The 18,052-nt window shown below is 59.1% G+C and overlaps 2 protein-coding genes across 5 annotated transcripts in view; one reads left to right on the forward strand and one right to left on the reverse strand.

The window, feature by feature from the left end:
* Positions 1 to 5,641, forward strand: part of FBN3 (fibrillin 3) — a 59,058-nt gene extending 53,417 nt beyond the window's left edge. The window contains exons 60-64 of one of the 2 annotated variants that reach the window (XM_045045016.1): positions 1,286 to 1,414; positions 1,504 to 1,623; positions 2,999 to 3,233; positions 3,777 to 3,924; positions 4,935 to 5,641. In XM_045045016.1, coding sequence (XP_044900951.1) covers positions 1,286 to 1,414; positions 1,504 to 1,623; positions 2,999 to 3,233; positions 3,777 to 3,924; positions 4,935 to 5,273 — 971 coding nt within the window. In that variant the 3' untranslated portion in view covers positions 5,274 to 5,641. Of the gene's footprint in view, positions 1 to 1,285; positions 1,415 to 1,503; positions 1,624 to 2,047; positions 3,234 to 3,776; positions 3,925 to 4,934 lie in introns of those variants that run through there. The other variant, XM_045045019.1, reaches the window with a different exon arrangement.
* A 1,704-nt stretch (positions 5,642 to 7,345) lies between these two features.
* Positions 7,346 to 18,052, reverse strand: part of CCL25 (C-C motif chemokine ligand 25) — a 33,752-nt gene continuing 23,045 nt past the window's right edge. Inside the window, exons 1-7 of one of the 3 annotated variants that reach the window (XM_019816732.3) lie at positions 16,271 to 16,322; positions 15,888 to 15,997; positions 15,187 to 15,230; positions 10,419 to 10,525; positions 8,377 to 8,494; positions 8,086 to 8,273; positions 7,346 to 7,772 (exon numbers count right to left, since the gene is read on the reverse strand). In XM_019816732.3, coding sequence (XP_019672291.1) covers positions 7,765 to 7,772; positions 8,086 to 8,273; positions 8,377 to 8,494; positions 10,419 to 10,525; positions 15,187 to 15,230; positions 15,888 to 15,923 — 501 coding nt within the window. In that variant the 5' untranslated portion in view covers positions 15,924 to 15,997; positions 16,271 to 16,322 and the 3' untranslated portion in view covers positions 7,346 to 7,764. Of the gene's footprint in view, positions 7,773 to 8,085; positions 8,274 to 8,376; positions 8,495 to 10,418; positions 10,526 to 15,186; positions 15,231 to 15,887; positions 16,441 to 18,052 lie in introns of those variants that run through there. The other 2 variants (XM_045045026.1, XM_045045029.1) reach the window with 2 other exon arrangements.

Below are 18,052 nucleotides of genomic sequence, written 5' to 3' on the forward strand. Positions count from 1 at the left end.
TAAACAAGCAGTGGGCCAGATTTGGGTCTCAGGGCCTCTGTTTGCTTATGATTAAACTAGAAGATCAAACTTACATGACCACAGTATGCCCCCCTGACCCTTGGCCTGCTTCGTGGATGCAAGGGAAAGAGACCATAGTCGTGCCAGAGACCTCTCTCTGGTGAAATCCTGGCAGGAATCCAGGGCTAGTCTCTGTGGCCCCTCAAAGGACAGCTCAGGCATGGCACCAGCAGCAGATACAGGAGCCACTCTGGCTGAGGAGCCCAGGTCCCCAGCGCCTCTCATACCCGAGAGAGATCCCAGGTCCCCAAAGGGAGGCGTCTGGTGTCAATCTTCATACCCTAGGGAGCCAAAATGAGGGTTCCCCCGCCCCACCCTGGAGATGCACTGCTCACTCCCTAAACTCCCAGCATGGGCCATTAGCACGGTAGCCACACTGTCTGGTAACCAGCCCGTCTCTGCTCGCACTGATGGCACAAAACCACAGACTGGGCAGCTTGAACGACAGACACTTGTCGCACGCGGTTCTGGAAATTGGAAGTCCAAGGCCAGGGTGCCCGCCCGGTCGGTTTCTGGTAAGGGCTCTCCTCCGGCTGGCAGATGGCTGCCTTCTTGAGGTGTGCTCCCATGGCAGGGAGAGCAAGCTCTCTGGTGTCTCTTCTTACAAGGGCACTAACCCCGTCCTCAGGACCTCACCCTCACGGCCTCATCTAAACTGAAGCCCCTGCCGGAGGCCCCACCTGCAAACACCATCACTCTGTGGGGGTAGGGTTTCAACATACGAATCTGGACTGGAGGGGGGACAGCCACTTTCAGTCCATAATCCAGGCTGACATGTCATGATGGGCCGGTGTCCGCGAGGACAGAGTGCACTGTTACCCCCAGGAAAAGGGGTTTTGTTCATCCCTGAGTCCCGTGCTGAGCACTGTCCCGAGCCCTGTGTGTGACTGGATTAATCTCCCAAAACCGCGGTGAGGGAGGTGTTACCATCTCTGTGCTACAGCTGGGGAGACAGGCCCACAGGGGGTAAGTCAGCCACCCCAGGCCACACAGCTTTGAGGTGCCGCAGACGAGATTCAAAGGAAGTCGTATACGTGCTTCATCTCAAACGTTCAAGGCAGTTCTGTGATGTGGGAGCCGCTACGGATCTCATTTCACAGAAGGGGAGACTGAGGCACGGAGAGGGCCAGTGACTTGCCCGGGAGCTGGGTAGGCCCAGCATTGTGGTGCTGGCCGTGAATACCCTAACCGCTAGGCTGTCCTGCCCGTTCCCTGTCCTCTGCAGACAACGACGAGTGCTTGGCCCAGCCTGGCCCATGTGGCACCCGGGGGCACTGCCTCAACACCCCGGGCAGCTTCAGCTGTGAGTGCCACCGAGGCTTCACCCTGGACAGCTCAGGCCATGGCTGCGAAGGTAGAGCTGGGCTTTGGGTGGGCTCTGGGCCTGGGCTGTGGTCCCCAGGGCCACCGGGCGAGCCCTGCCACCCGGTCTCTGTCTCGCAGACGTGGATGAATGTGACGGGCCCCATCGCTGTCGGCACGGCTGTCAGAACGAGCTGGGGGGCTACCGCTGTGGCTGCCCCCAGGGCTTCACCCCGCACTCCCAGTGGAGCCAGTGTGTGGGTGAGTGTCAAGGGCCCCCCATCAGGATCTGTTGGGAGCAGGCAACTAGGAACCGCCCCCACCCGGGATGTTGGGATAAAGCACAATGACCTAAAGTGCTTCTGGGCCGGCCCGGGAGGTAGTGAGGTCCCCACTGCTGGGGAGACTGGGGAGTCGGGGGGCTGCAGATAAAGCACGGCCAGGTTCAAGCCCATTTCTTTGGGAGTGGTGGCCTGGAGGGCCCAGCTGAGAAGGATTCTGAGTCAGCACCTGTGAACACTAGGAAAGAGTTCTGTGATTGATTGGTGATGCCTGCCGTGGGTGTGGCAGTAGCAGATGGGAGCGTGTGCTGTATCTTTGCCTTAGCTGCTCCCGAGGCCCTCAGTTTGGGGGACTAGCCTGTGCCCCAGCCTCCTCCATCGCATACTTCTCTTTGTGCTCCAAGCCCTCCTAGCGACAGCCTCGTCCTTACCGCCTCCGTTTGTGCCTTCCGGACGGTCTGGCTTTCGCCCTCTACCCTTGGGCCCACTCTCTCCAGGCACCTCCACCTCCGCTGCTCTGGGCACTGCTGCCTGCCCCTCCCAGACGCTCTCCTCCCTCAGCCTCTCTGATTGACGTTGCCTTCTCTCTGGTTCCTCCTCCTCCCCTGATGGTGGGTCCTCAGCTAAGTTTCCATCTTTCCCCTGCTGTGTGGCATTCGGCCCCTGGGGACCACACACACACACACACACACACACACACACACACACACACCCCTTCGCCTCTGCTGCCGGTTCTCCTTCTCAGCCTGCTTCCCCCTCTGCTTTCTCATTTGCTCACTCCTTCTGCAGTGGGCTGTCCGGGGTCTGTCTTGCGTCAGGCCCTGTGGATACAGAAGTGGGCCAAGTAGCAGACTCTTGTCTAGTTAGTGGTGGGGACAGGGATGAGTTAGGCTCATGGTTCTCAACTGGGAATCATTTCGCCCCCTCGGAGACGTTTTGAAGCGTCTGGGATACATTTTGCTCGTCCCGCCTGGGAGGTGGGAGCTCCGGCATCTAGTGGGTGGGGGCCAGGGATGCTGCTTAATGTCGTGTGGTACACAGGACAGCCCCCACCACAGAGAATGGCTTGGTCCCAGATGTCAGTAGTGCCAGGGAAGAAACCTCGTTCGAGATCATGCCGCCATTTAGGATTTCTGGGAAGTTCCAAGAAATGCTTGGAAGGAGAATTACAGGGCTAGGGCAGACCTAGTCCCGGGGCTGATGGGGAGCCTGATGGAGGTTGACTTTGACCCTGGGCTCTGGAGGAGGAGCCGGAGTTAGTGGGTGGAGATCAGGAGGGCTGTGGGTGGGGGGCCTGGGGGTGCAGAGGCCACCCCCTGCCCCCCGCGTTTCCTCTCCCCTCTCCCCACTCACAGACAAAAACGAGTGCGTGCTGTCGCCTGCGGCCTGCGGCAGTGCCCCCTGCCACAACACGCTGGGTGGCTTCCGCTGCGTCTGCCCCTCTGGCTTTGACTTTGACCAGGCCACGGGGGACTGCCAGGACGTAGACGAGTGTGCCGCGCAGGGCGGCCCCTGTAGCTACGGCTGCGCCAACACCGCCGGTGGCTTCCTGTGCGGCTGTCCCCAAGGCTACTTCCGGGCTGGGCAAGGGTGAGGGGATTGCGTAGGGCGGGCACAGATTCCCAAACCCTGCGAGAGCACGCGCACACGCACGCACGCACACACATACACACAGGTGGGCCCGTGTTCACATGCATTTTACACACGTGTGCACGGAGCCCTGAGCACACGTATGGGTGTGCACACAAGCTCACACCCGATTCTGGCATAATTACCTTCGTGGCAGATGAACCCACCCGGTAGATGCACACTTCTCTGTAATACACTTGAGCACACGGCTCACACGGATGCCAGCACGCCTGCGGACCCCTCCGCGTTCACGTATCCCGGTGTGCACATGTGTGCACATACACATCAGCATCCTGGGGTGTGAGCAGGTTCGCACCTAGGCCCAGGTCAGCCAAGGGATGCGTGCACACGAGCGGACATCCCTTGTGTGGGCACAGCCACACATTTACACACCAGCACCTGCCCCCGTGGGCAGTGAGGCTCAGGGCGGGGGCTGGAGGGACTGGCTGGGGAGATCCCGCCAGCCTGCCCCTGAAGGCCTACCGCCACCTCGTCCTGGCCCAGGCACTGCGTCTCTGGCCTGGGCTTCAGTGCCGGGCCCCGGGAGACGCCAGGAGAAGAACTGATTTCATCTGAAGCCTGCTATGAGTGCAAGATCAACGGCCTCCCGCCTCGTGACCGGCCACGGCGCAGCGCCTACGGCGGCCACCAGGTCAGGAGAATGAAGGGACAGGAAAGTTGGGTCGGAGGGGCGCTCGCTATTAGATTAACTAAATATGAGTGCGTTGCTTTGCCTTCTTTTCCCCTCTTGTTTCTTCCCCCCCCTTTCCTGGAAAAACAGTGGCTCTATATGTCATCCCACTGTTACATATATTTTCTGTAAGCTTCGCAGGGGTAGGGCCCTGTGTCTGTAAGAGTGAGGGGAGTGGTTGTCAGGGCTCCTGGGATGGGCGCCAGCGGATCTGGGCAGAGGAGGGCCGGGCGGCCCCATGGCTTTGCCTGCAATACTCACAGACTGCCAGCAGGTGTCAGCAAGGGCACGTGTCTGCGCAACACGCTGGGGAAGGGCAGAAGTGTCCAGAACCCAGGGGCAGGGAAACAGGAATAGCTTTCACTTTAACACAACAAGGGAACCACCCCTCAATATGTAAATTAGGCGAAACCAACACCAAGGAGAAGAAAACACAGATAACCTCCTGTGGGACTGGCTAGTCACCAAGCCCGGGCTAGCCTGCCATTGAGGCCCCTGGCTTATTCAGGGCCCTGTCCGGCTGCCAGGACCAGGAGCGCGCTCACAGCAGTTCACATAAAGAGGGGTTTGTCATCGGCACACAGGGTGCTCTCAAAGAGCCCAGATGCAGGAAGTGCAGCAACCCCCACCCCCACCCTGGCACCGGAAAGCAGCTCCTCTCTGGTGCAGCCAGGTCTTGTGTTTCTCACTGTGGCGGCTTCAGCGTCGTGTGGACAAGTGGCCGCCTATCTGCCCGTCTTTGCTTTCCCCTGGGGAAGCCGCCTCCGCCGTCACGCCTCTGTCTGTGGCCCAAGCTGACGGTGGGCCTTGTGATGGAGGGCTAGATGGAGGTCAAAGGCGGAGAGTGCCCCAGGTTGTCCTCCGGTTTAGAGACTGGCTGAAATCTCTCAGCCGTGACCCCGTGGTCCCCTACCCACTGCGTTCCGACGCTCCCCGCCTCTCACCGTCCTCTGCCTGGTCTTTCTCCACAGGTGAGCCTGGCCAGCCTTGACTCAGAGGCCCCACTGACCTTGGGCCTGAACCTCTCGCGCCTGAGCCAGGCCGAGCACATCCTGGAGCTGCAGCCAGCGCTGGAGAGCCTGGCGGGACGGGTCCGTTATGTCATCGCCCGTGGCAATGAGCAAGGTTTCTTCCGCATGCATCACCTCCGTGGCCTCAGCTCCCTGCAGCTGGGGCGTCGGAGGCCCGGGCCTGGAACCTACCGGCTGGAGGTGGTGAGCGTGGCAGGGCCCTGGGGCACCTGGCCGGAGGGGCAGCCGGGACCAGGGGGCCGGGCCTTGCGGCTGAAGGTGCAGCTACAGCTGCTGTAGTTGGAAGGACACCCCCTCCCCCCACCTCCTGGCAGACCCCAGGCCCCTCCCGCAGCCCCCGCTCTGGACTCACTGCACGGGCCCTGCCCAGTCCTTGCCTCGTTCAGTGGGATTTGGAGGAAACTGAGGTCACCGAGCTCACCGCACACCGCAGGGAGCCCCCGGGGTCCCTGGTGAAGCCCTGGACTCAGCGCGCCCCGGCGCCCCCCGTTCGTCCTCTCCAGAGCTTGGGACGGACCGACCCCACCAGCAACGGGGTCACTGACCGGGAGGAGCCCCAGAACTCAGGAAGAGTAAAATGCTGTGCTGTGACCTCAGGCAAACCCAGCCTCTGCCCAGGGGGACCCCGACACTCAGCTAGAGACGGCTGGAAGCTGGCGCACACACCCCCCTTCTGCAACAACCAGGGTCACGGAAGGGCCTGTGATTCGCCGAGTCCGGTCAGCCTCAGGCTTCCACTTCTGCACTGCACCGCGGCTCACCCCCCGGGGGTCGATGGGACATGGAAACGGACAGCTGGGGGGTGCACCTGGGGCTCGACCCTCCGAGCCGAAGAGCCTGTGGGGCCCCAGCCAGAGTTGGTGACACCACCACGCTCGGGCCCCCGGTGGGGTGGGCTGGGGTTCCAGGATGCTTTTATATCAAAAGCAGAGACCACAGTAAAGTTATTTTGGGTTAAGCCGGCCTCTTTGGCGTGTTCTCAAAGTACCGAGACGCTGCCCTCCGCGGGGCCGGGCTGGGCTCACAGGTCAGGGAGCGGGAGCCCCCAGAGCTTTGGAAGGATGGGCTTCAACCCGGGGCTCTGAGGGGAAAGCGTGCAGCCGAGACGCAGGTGAAGGCCGCCTTCCAGCTGGGGGTGGGGGACACGGCACCCAGGCTGCGAGCGGGTTCTGCGAACCTCAGACCTGCGAGTGGCACAAAGCCAGGCTACCGGTGGCAACCACCGAGGGCCCGGGTGGCTTCACCGGGGCCGATTCCAGCAGCTCACGCTCCCTGACCACGTACCGCGTACCCGGCACTGTTCTAAGGACCGTTACTGACCCGCTTGGTTGTCCTTGCAACTCCGTGGAATAGAAGCTGTTGTGTTCGGCCCCGTTTTACAGATTGGAAAACGGGCTTATGGATGGCAGGCCGCTTGGCCAAGGTCACTCCAGGTTGCAGGTAGCAGGTCACCCTGCCCCGCTCGCATCCTGCCTGGTCCCAGGGTGAGCCGCACCTATACCTAATCTGATGGCCTCACTGGATGCCAGGGGGCCGTCGATACGCGGTCGGTGTGTGTGTGTGTGTGATGTGTGTGTGCAGACGGTAGTGCGTCGGTTGTTTATTGTCGTCTCTGCACCCGGCGCGGGGCTGGAACTCCCAACCCCGGAGGTCAGGAGTCCCACGCTCTGACTGCGCCAGCCAGGCACCCGGTGGTAGTGCATTCGGTCCCCACTAGCTTGTACGAGGCCGGCAGTGATATCACCCATTTTACAGCAGGAGGAACCAAGGCTTAGAGGGTTTGTAGAAACTGGCCTGAGTCGTCTGCATAGCCTAGCGGGGCCTCGGTGTGACCCCTGGCCCCAAACCACCTCTTGTCCTCTAGAGATGAAGCGCTGGGTTTTCATCTGGAATGTTCTCTCTCGTGGTGGAAACCGAGGCTGCCCGAGGATGGGACAGCTGGATGGCTCGAGTCTAGTGCCTGGCTCCGGAGCTCTATTCTTGGCTGGGTTCCGGGCCACTTGACTTATCGAGAGTGTTTCTGGACCCCTGTCAGAGCTTGCAGAGGGCTCCTCTGTGCATTAGCCAGGCTCGCTACAGCCCAAGGGTGTGGGCGGAACAAACGCAGCGACCCCCATTTTACAGGCGAGGAAAGAGATGCCAAGAGAGTGCGCGGTTTGCTCAAGGTCACCAGCTGGACTCACACCCTCGCCTGCAGCCAGCATGCCCCCCCCACCCCCGGAGCCGTCAGCTTGAGGGCTCAGCACAGATCCTGGGGTGGCATTCACGTGGGATTCAACACAGGCTGGGATAGCAACTCACACCCCATAAGGAAATGTGACAGAGACAGGAATGACATCCCACCCCAGGGGTGTTTTAAATAACGTTTATTTAAAAATCATAGAAAAGCATAGTCTGGGAGGAGCGTCCCGGGACGGTCGGGAGCTTTGCAAGGACCCAAAGGGACACAGGCAGGCGTGGCCCAGGGTGGGTGGCAAGAGGCTGCGGTGGGTGACAAATCCAGATGATCCACTACAAGACCCGCTGCTTACGGCTGACTCTGGTTCCTGGAGCAGGCAAGGGGCCTGAAGCAAGGTCAGCTCTTTCCTCCCAGCTGCCTGAGGAGCAGGATGTGGCAGGAGCGATGGGACAGAGCCAAGAGCAGGCTCAGGCCCGGGCACTGAGGTCTGGCCTGAATGACAGGCTGGGGCACCTGGAGCCTCAGGGGACAGTTGTGGCGGGGAGAGGTCCGGCCCACCTTCGTGCTGGCTAATCCTGGAGGTGTTCGGGCTCACGGATCTGCGAGGGGGGGGGGGATTGGAGAGGTCAGCAGGTGATGGGGACTGGAGTAAGAGCTGGGGACCATGCCCACCTGACACTTCGTCTCAGCACTTGCCGAACCCCCCCGCAGCCGGGTTAGGGTAATGAACAGCCACCCGAGTGTCAACCGGCAGGACTGACCACAGAGTCAGCCCCCTCGGTCCCGGAGTTGAGTCCCCTCCCCCAGCCTGTGCTGCTCTAGAGAGCCCTCATCCCTCAACAGTGGTGACGGGGGGGGGGGGGGGGGGGGGGGGGGGGCGCGGAGGGATGGTCACATGATCAGAGTCCTCACCTGGATGAGCCGTCGTCCGGAGGGCAGTTTTCGTCTTGTTGCTTCTGGGGGGCCAGCTAACCCCGGACGGGGTTCTCAGGCGGCTTCTGTGATGCTTTGCCTTCCGCGCATCCAGGAATTCTGTCCAGTACTTCACCCTCTTGTCCCGGGGGTTGCCGCACACCATCCTGTGTTTCCGCAAGAAGAATCTGGCGGGGGAGAGGGTGCCCAGGTTGGGGTGTGAGCCGGGGGCAAAGTCGCGTCTGGGCCCCGCCCCCCGCCCCGCCTCCCAGGCCCCACAGCCCCACTCACATCACAGCCGGCAGGTTGCAGCTGCCGCTCACCTCCTGGCGCTGGTACCCCAGGGCGCGCTTCAGAAAGTCCAGGCTCTCGAGCCGGTGGTAGGCTAGGCAACAGTCCTCCGAGACACCTGCGGCCGCGACCCGCGGGCTCACATCTCTGTGCGCACGCGCGTGGGCAGCGACGCACACGCGCCCGCACACACACCTGCCGCAACCCTCCCGAGGCCCGCGGAGGCCAAGAGACAGCCCAGATGATAAGGAAGGCACCCGGCTCACCTTTGGTCCCCTGATAAGGGGACCGCTGGCACGAGTTGGAGGGGGTCCACGGTCCCGGGCTGGGAGGGGCCCAGGACCACAAAACGAATGAGGGATCAGAGTGAATGAGGACTTCCACGAGGGCTCTGGGGCAGAGGAGCGCAGACGCCCCGAGGAGGGGCCAGGGGACACGGCTCCCAGCCCAGGCCCTTCGAAAATGAATGGGCTGGCCGGCTGCTCCTGATGTCCCCGCTCCTGCTCCGGGCTGGCCGTTCCCCACCTAGGGCTATCTCCAGGGCCTCCTCCTTTCTGTCCCCGTCAGAGTGACTGCTCGGTCACCAGACCAGAAACCAGGAGGTCTCTGTCTACTCGTTGCCTGACAAAAGCATTTTGGGTTCCTACTAAGGTGCCAGACGTGTAGACAAACACAGAGGGGAATTGGACCCAGGGCTGTCACGGGGATCCCCCAGCCTGGTGGGGACACCCAGAGGTCGATCTGTGCCGGGAGGGGGAAGGGCAGGGACCTGGGGGTGGTGTCTTGGAGGAGGATGCCAGCAGGGCCTGGGAGGGTGGGCGGGTGGAGGTGATGTGAGAGACAGTGCAGCGGCCTTCAAGGCCCTCCGGGACCCATCTGTCTGCTGACCCCCCCACCTCCAGGAGCCACACCCAAGGTCTGGCAAAGTGCAGTGGGAAGGATGGGGGAGGAGGGAGGCTTGAGCCTGCCCTGCATCTCCAAACCTTGGCCCCAGAGGGCGAGGGGCAGTGGTATCAGATGGACCCTGGGTTTTGGTACCAGGCAGGCAGGGGGCCACTCTGCCCCTAGGATCAAAGGGCCCCGGGCTGGGCCTGGCTTCTGGAATGGGCCTCTGATAGCAGGACAATGGGAATGAAGCCCAGCCCCATCTTGGGCAAAGGCTAAGGTCTGCTGGAAGCAGAGGACTAGGGCCTCTCAGACCAAGTGAGGGCAGGCGGGGCAGGCAGGGTGGGGGGTAGGGATGGTGCTATGGGGTTTGGACCAAGCCAGGGACCCTGCTCAGCCAGCTGCTGGGGCTCAGCCTCTTCCCCCGGGGCCCATGGGGATGCAGGAAACAGTGGTGGGACTCCTGGGGGACACTGTATGCCCAGAACTGGCCTTTGGTCACCAAATCCTCAGGTGCCCGATGCAGGGAGAAGTGGGAAGAGACTCCCCGTGAATAACAGTATGGTTGTCATTGTTGTTGCCAGGCACCGGGCCAAGAGTTTTGCAAGTTACCAGCCCATTGGAGTCTCATGTCCTATCTGTGCAGCAGGAATCCAGAGGCCCCACTTTGCAGACGAGGAAACCGAGGCTCATAAAGACTGAGTAGCAACACAGGTAGCCCAAGACGGGTGGAGCTGGGACGGGGGACCCACTCCCGTTGGTCTCCAGGGCTCTGCAGGGTCATGTCACTGCAGCGTGTCCCCGGCAGTAACTGGCCATGCCACCACTGGGAGCCATTCTCTGCTCCCCACAGTGTCTGGGCTGACTGGAGTCCTGGCAGGGAGGCCTTGGGTCACGGACGGTGGAGGAGGCATCACAGGGGCTCTGGAAGGAGGGACTGGGGGGCCTGCAGCCGCAGGGAGCCGCAAACACATGCCAGGAGTTTCTGCATGACTGGGGCAGGAGTTGTGCATCAGAATTCAGTGGTGGAGACATAACGGGTGGGGGTTGGGGAGCTTCTGGAGGAGGGGAGGAGCAAATGGGGGAGGGAGGGCAGGGAGGATGGATGGGGAGAGGAGGGCTCCAGGAGGCTGGGTGGGTACGGCCCACGACGTTACCTTGAGCGTGGACAGGACACCAGATGCCCACAAAGCTGGCCGCCACCACCAGGCACAGCGGGAGCCACAAGTTCATTGTGCACCGGCTGGTCCTGCTCCCCAGGTGTCTGCAAGAATAATGGGAGAGGTGGGGGTGATGAGGACCCCAAACGGACGGCAGCAGACCCTGGGAACACTCCCATCTCAAGCCAGGCCCCAGGGCCCTCTGCAAGGGAGGCAGGCGGCCCAGGGACACGTCGGGCTGGGGGGCCCGGCGGCTGGTCGGGCTGGTCCCAGCCAAGACTGGGGGAAGGACTCACCAAAGTCCGAGGGATCCCAGGGGCTGGTGCCTGCTGGGGTGAATCCAAGCTTCTCTGCCTGCCAGGCCTGCTGGCTGGGCATTTTATAGATGGGGCCCCACCCTGAGGCCACCTGCCCTCCGCCACCCTCCCTCCTTCCATCTCCTCCCCTGCTGGGCCTCCAGGCTCTTCCCCGGTTTATCTTTCTAGCTGCTTTCTCCAAAGTCAAGATACACCTGCAGGGCATTGTAGGCACCTGGGGACAAGAGGACCTACATCGGAGGGCTGGCAGGAAACACTGACTTTCTCAACTACTTGGATGTAAGACAGACAAGGGTTGGCTCCCTTGGTGGTGGGAGGCAGAACCACACAGATGGACAGACCCAGCCTGCCCAGGCCACTTGAAGGCTGGCTGCCCTAGGACCACCCCCCATCTTTCACTTCCTCCCCCATCCAGTCCTCCCCTGCTTTCTCCCCGAAGGGCCCTTTGTCCTCCCAGCATTCCGTCTCCCACCACACACCGGGGCAGACACAGCCTTCCTGCACAGGGGCCTCAGGCTGCCTTGCTCCCCGCTCCCAAGCCACCTGTCCGGTGGGGCCCTGACTTCACCCCACTTTTCCCTCCTTCCCCACAATGGGGGGGCCTTACAGTTTCATAGAAATGCCCTGGTTTTGCCAACAGGCAAATCCATTGAAACAGAAAGTAAAATCAGTAGTTGCCATGGGCTGGAAGGGAGAATGGGGGGCGGGGAATGTGCAACTTGGCGAATATTTTGAACGCAGGGAACCTTGCACTTTTTTGTTGTTTTTAAGATTTTATTTTTAAGCAATCTCTGCGCCCAGCGTAGGGCTTGAATCCGCAACCCGGTGATCGAGTCGCGCGCTCCACTGACTGAGCCAGCCAAGCGTCCCCGGAACCTTACACTTCCGATGGGGTGCAGTGTAAGGTATGTGAATTTTCTCGACTGTTACCTTGAGAAAAATGTTATTAACATCCACCACAACAAAGAAATGCTCTGGTTTTGGAAGAAATGCCTGGAGCCCTAGGTAGCCGCGCGCCGGCGGGAAGCAAAGCAAAACCCACACCTAGAAGGCATATTTTTCTTTCCCTGGGTCAGCGTGGCTCGCCTGGTCAGGGGCTCCACGGGTGGGAGTGAGCGGTTGCAGGGGCAACGGGGCTTTGCAGAGACCTCACAGCTGATTGGCTTGAACTGTTAACTTTTTATTGCTCGCATCCTTAGCTATAGAACGCTCCAGGTATTTACCACACCCGTACCCTTCTCATCTCCCCGCCCCACTAGGAGCCCCTGGAGGGGACCCTTCACAGCCCCCAGGGGAGGAATCCTGTGGATTTGGAGGCGTGGCTTACACTAGGGGCGGGGCTTTTAAGCCCCGCCCCTCCCCGCTCTGGTAGCTGAGACTCCCCGCGGCCAGGCCCAGCGCCTAGTGGTCCGCGGAGGTGGCTGTGGCAGCCCCCAGGGCCCGCTCGCGACTCCGGTTCCTCGACCTCTTGCTCTGGGTGTGGGGCGGGGGGGGGGGGTGCGCAGGCGGGACGAGACGCGGCTCCGCGTGGCTGGGGGCGTGGGGACGCGGCGTGGCGGGCCCGGCCAGCCTGTCTGCTCAGGCCCACTGCACCTGCCTGTCCCGTCGCCCGAAGCCGCCAAGACGTGGCGTGACCCAGACTCGCCTGAGGTCCCCACAAGCGAGCCCACTTCCCCTCCCCGCCCCTCGGGGTTTGTCCCACCCGCAGCCTTCACCCCGGGCGGGTGTCCGAGGAACCTGGGCGCAGGGCAGGCAGGGATTTGCGTGATCTTGGACCCGGTGCAGGTGTCAGGGAGGGGGGCGGCGTGCTCAGACCCCGGTGAAAACCCGGAGTTCTGAAGCCCGCAGCTGCTGAGTGTGAGGGCCGCATCCTCACGGTCAGGGCCGAACTGGGAAAGGGGAGGCCTCTTCTGTTCCTACAGCTGCTGGAGGCGCCCCTGTGGCAAGAGCGTAGCTGGGGGGACAGAGGCCTCCTCCTGCCTCCTGGCCACCAGCCCTGACGATGGGGGCCGTTCGGGGTGGTCTCCGGCCTGAAGCTGAGCCAAGGTGAGGGACTGACCACATCCCAGGGCCTGCAGGCAAAAAGCCTTCCTCAGGCTCAGCTCTTGGAGACCCCCTGGGGAGGCCACCGCTAGGGAGTGCACTCAGAGGGTCCCCTGCAGAAGGGGTGGGGGGTCTGGGCTCTGTGAGGGGAGATGCCAACCGCTCCCTTGGGGTCAGTTCCTCCGGGGGCCGGCTCGCTATCATTTCTGTGCTGGAGAAGCCCTCCCTGGTGTTCAACTCTGGCCCTCTCGACACAGGGTCAGGGAGGCTCTAAGAGTCATCGCAAGGGCACAGGGGCACTGGGGAGGTGCCACCAACTGAAGCGGGGGCCCTCCTGCAGTTGCTGTTGCACATCAGGTCCCTCCTCTCCCTGTGTTGCCCACCGCTCTCCTGGCCCCTGCTCAGGCGGCCCCTGGAAGCACCAGCTGGGGGCCCTCCCTCGCGCACCTCGTGTTGACGCACGTATGAGGCACGTACTGGCCCCTGTCTGCGGGGCCTGGGCCCCCGTTGTGCCTAGCTGCCTCTTGCTCTGGCCCAGACGCACAGTGGTTACCATGTGACTGGAGGAAGGGAGGAAAAGGGGTTTTTCCAACATGCCTTTCGGGGACTTCATCTATGGTCTCTGTGACCCCTGTCACTGTGTTCCTGACGTGGTTGGCCCTGTCGCCTCCTGGAAGGCTGGCTTGGAGGGGCTTGCCTCCCCAGGCTGACCAGGGGTCTCTGTGTTCCCTAGGGTCGCCGCGGCGACCATCTGGGCAGGGACCAGGCCCACCACACATTCTTGGGCCATTGGCACTGGTTGTATGGAGCCTTGGCCTCTGTCCTGGTGCTTCCCCGGCTCTTAACTGGACATGTGGGGGACAGGCCAGCTGGAATGCCCCAGCTAGGAAGGTGGCCTATTGCCGGTCCTGCCAGGCTGGGCTGGGGCAGGGTGTCAGCGAGGAGGAAGGGCGGTGGGCTCTGAGGGGAGGGTCCCACAGGGCCCTCTTGGGAGTCCCTCTTCGAAGCGGCTGAAGTCCATTCACCCCTCCCACGCAGGTTTTCTGGGTGCCCCTTACAAACCAGCCATTTGCTGGGGCCCCCGGGTGATGGCAGTGAGTAAGCAGATGTGTCCCAGCCATGAAAGATGCCAGTGATGTCACTGGTCCTCACTGAACATCTGTCGGGGGCCATTTGTCATCATGCTCATTCAGCAAGCACTTAGTAAGTACCTACTGTATGCCAGGCCCTGGGCCGGGTGCCAGGGAAAAATAGTGAAGGAGGCAGATGGTCTCAGGGTAGAGCAGAAAACACAAGCAGCAAATAGTGAAGCAGGATACTACCTTGAGATTAGGAAGGATGACACTGGGGATGGGCTGGGCTTGTTCAAAGAGAGTGGCCCGAGATGACAACAGCCCTATAGGATCAATAGTTATCCCCATTTTCTAGGAAAAACACAACCAACTGAGGCCCAGAGAGGTTAAGTGGTCTGCCCAAATCAGCAGGGCCGGATTCCACGCTCAGGTCTCACCCCTTCATTCCACATGAGCTGTTAGGGTGCTGTATTAAAAACCTTTTTTAGGGGCGCCTGGGTGGCTCAGTCGGTTAAGCGTCCGACTTTGGCTCGGGTCATGATCTCACAGTTTGTGAGTTCGAGCTCCACGTCGGGCTCTGTGCTGACAGCTCAGAGCCTGGAGCCTGTTTCAGATTCTGTGTCTCCCTCTCTCTCTGCCCCTCTCCTGCTCATGCTCTGTCTCTCTCTGTCTCAAGAATAAATGTTAAAAAAAATTTTTTTTAAACTTTAGTACTGTATTTTCTTTAACCATATCTATAAAAATATTATCATTCCCACAGGCAATCAAATAAGGATGATTTGTGAGACATTCCCTCTTTTTTCTTTTTTTTTTTGGTGTAGTAGATCTTGATTGCACACTTGTAGCACGTTTCAGATGCCAAATAGCCACATGTGGTGGCTAGCGGCTAACCTTGGGGAGCAGTGCGGTTCTAGCCACAGATAACCGTCAGGCCATAATTTTGTCCTGATTCTTTCTTATGTTTATTAAGACTTTTTTTTCTGGGCAGTTCAATTTTCCCAGCAAAACTGGGGGGAAGGTACAGAGATCTCCCATATACCCTTTGCCCCAAATGGATATTTGCCCCAAATGGATATTCCCTGGTTATCAACATCCCGCACCAAAGGGTGCATTTGTTACAATCGACGGGCCTGTGCTGACAGCATTGTCATCCAAAGTCCATAGTTTATGTTCGGGTCCACGCCTGGTGTTGGACATTTTATGGGTTTGAGCAAATGCTTGATGACTTGTACCCACCATTATGGCCTCATACAGAGTACCTCACTGCCCTGAAAATCCTCTGTGCTCCAAGCATGTCTTGTGTATCAGGACGTCTTGACAGCTGGCGCCTACCTGATCACGGAAGGACTGAGTGCCCCTCCTGGGGCTGGCAGATCCTAGAGAGAGCAAATGACTCGTGAGTGCACCTTCCGCAGGCGAAGCGGCCAGTCCGGAGCCCGCACCCAGACCCTCTCCTTTATGGGGCTCTAGATAGATAGAAAGATAGATATTTTTTTTTAATTTTTTTTCAACGTTTATTTATTTCTGGGACAGAGAGAGACAGAGCATGAACGGGGGAGGGGCAGAGAGAGAGGGAGACACAGAATCGGAAACAGGACACTCAGGGCCACTGTCCCCGGCCCTGATCACCCCAGAGCCAGGTGTCAGACCACTAAGAGACAAGCCCTGTACCCCGGAGCCTGCGGAAATTATGCAAAGTAGCCAGTCCTGAGCCGCACGGGCCGCCTCACCCATTCCCTCCCGTGGACACCAGACTACAGGCTCTCACCCACGTTTTCCCCTCACTCCCTCGGCCTCCTGGCCAAGCACCACACGGTGCTTCCCCCTGTGGCCCTGTGAGGATGGCGTGCCCCCTCCTCTTGACATCTGTGAGTAGCAAAGTATCTTTTTCATGACAATCGTCTCCTGGTCTAGTGGCCTCACCACCCCTGAATAGGCATAAAACCTACATTTTAAAGCAAATGCCAAGTGATGTGCAGAGAGCTGGAGACAGAGGGCAGATAATAGATGTACCGTGCCCTTGTGACGCTCACCGCCGGGGGGACTTTCACAGGATGCACGGTCTGCATTCTAGAGGAACGTCCACACACAGGCTGTGGGGATGCACAGGGCACCCCACCAGGGCTCCAGAGAGAATGGAGACCTGAAGGGCAAGCAGGTGTTAGAGGTCAGACAGAGCAGGACGCCAGAGGGACCTGCCAAGTGTAGGCTGGCTGGGGCGGGAGGAGACAGTCTATTCGTGGCCTTGTGTACCGAGCCAAGAAGGGTGACCTTCCTCGAAAAGGCACTGGGGAGCTGCTGAGGGATTTAGCCAGGGAGGACTGCGGTCAGCCCTGTATCTGAGCTTTGCCGAGGTCATGTGGAAGACGCAGAGTGGCGACGTGGGTCCGGGAAAGAGTAGCCTCAAGACTAACACCTTGTCGAGGCGTCTGGGTGGCTCGGTTGAGCGTCCGACTTCAGCTCGGGTCCGGTCATGATCTCGCGTTCGTGGGTTCGAGCCCCGCCATCGGGTTCTGTGCTGACAGCTCAGAGCCTGGAGCCTGCTTCGGATTCTGTGTCTCCCTCTCTCTGCCGCTCTGTCTCCCTCTTTTTAAAAAATAAATAAACATTTTAAAAAATTAAAAAAAAAAATTAACGCTTGTCTTCCCATGAGGGCTGGAGGAAGACCCTTTCCATGCTCTAAACAGCAAGAAATACAGGAAATGTTTACCAAGATCTACTGGGTGCCAAGTTGAGTAGTTACAACACCTGACAAGACAGACTTAGTCCCTACTGCCGTGGAGATGTTTTAGTTTTATTTTTCTAACAATGACTTTACAGTGGCATCTGATGAATGCTGAGATGACACAATACAGGGACCCGGAAAAGAGAAAAAAAAACAAATAACTAAAATCAGAAATGAAAATGGGGGAGGGGTGCCTGGCTGGCTCGGTTGGTAGAGCACGTGACTCTTGATCTTGGGGTTGCGAGTTCAAGTCCCGTGTGGAACGTAAAGATTCGGTAAAAATAAATAAATTATAGATAGATAGAAAGATAGATATTTTTTTTTTAATTTTTTTTTCAACGTTTATTTATTTCTGGGACAGAGAGAGACAGAGCATGAACGGGGGAGGGGCAGAGAGAGAGGGAGACACAGAATCGGAAACAGGCTCCAGGCTCTGAGCCATCAGCCCAGAGCCTGACGCGGGGCTCGAACTCACGGACCGCGAGATCATGACCTGACTGAAGTCGGAGGCTCAACCGACTGCGCCACCCAGGCGCCCCAGAAAGATAGATATTAAAAAAAGAAAATGGGGGACACAACTACTAGCCTTACAGAAGTTTTTTGAAAGAATTAGAAGAGAACATTATGAACAATCACACACCAACTGATTAGACGATACAAATGAAATGAGCCAATTGCTAGAAACAAACTACCCAATCTGACTCAAGAATAGAAAATCTGGAAAGGGCTAGCAAAGAGATCGAATCAGCCATCAAAAACCTCCCCACAAAGAAAAAATCCCCCCAAACCCCTGATTGAACCACACAGCCCTACTTATTTTCATCTGTTTTCTCTTGGTGGGTGAGGGGTTCTGCACAGCATTTGACCCAGCAACCCCCAGACTCACCATCGGGTGAGGTGGAGACATCAGGACTCGGGGCCGAGTGAGGGGCAGCGCCAGGCTGGGTCTGCTGGGAGGGAGGACAGCAGCCAGAGGGAGCTGTGGGTCCTGACGGAGTCCTGCCTGGGTGGCAGGAGGAAAGGGGCTGGTCCCGCTCCCATCAAGATGGCCCTTGGCTCCCTTTTGACTGGCTCTTCAGCGTCCCCTGCAATTCCGTACGAATTTTAGGGTCTGTTCTCCCATTTCTGAAAAGCGTTCGTTGGTGTTCTGATAGGGATTGCACTGAATCTGTAGACAGTGTTACGTCTTCCATGGACGGGGAGAGGTCTTTCCAATTACCTAGGTTTTAATTCTTTAAGCGTATTTTGCAGTTCTCAGCCATAAGTCTTGTACTCCCTTAGTGTAACTTATTCTCAAGTATTTTATTCTTTTTGATGCGATTGTAAATGGAATCTTGCCATTTCCTTGTCAATGGCTCATTGCTATTATATAGAGTGCTACGTGGAATTTAAACACTTTTTTTAAAAAAATTCCCTTTAGCATACAGCGTTCTCTTAGTTTCAGGTATACAATATAGTGACCGACCCCACCCC

Source organism: Felis catus, chromosome A2 (genome assembly GCF_018350175.1).
Source record: "Felis catus isolate Fca126 chromosome A2, F.catus_Fca126_mat1.0, whole genome shotgun sequence".
Lineage (NCBI taxonomy): Eukaryota > Metazoa > Chordata > Mammalia > Carnivora > Felidae > Felis > Felis catus.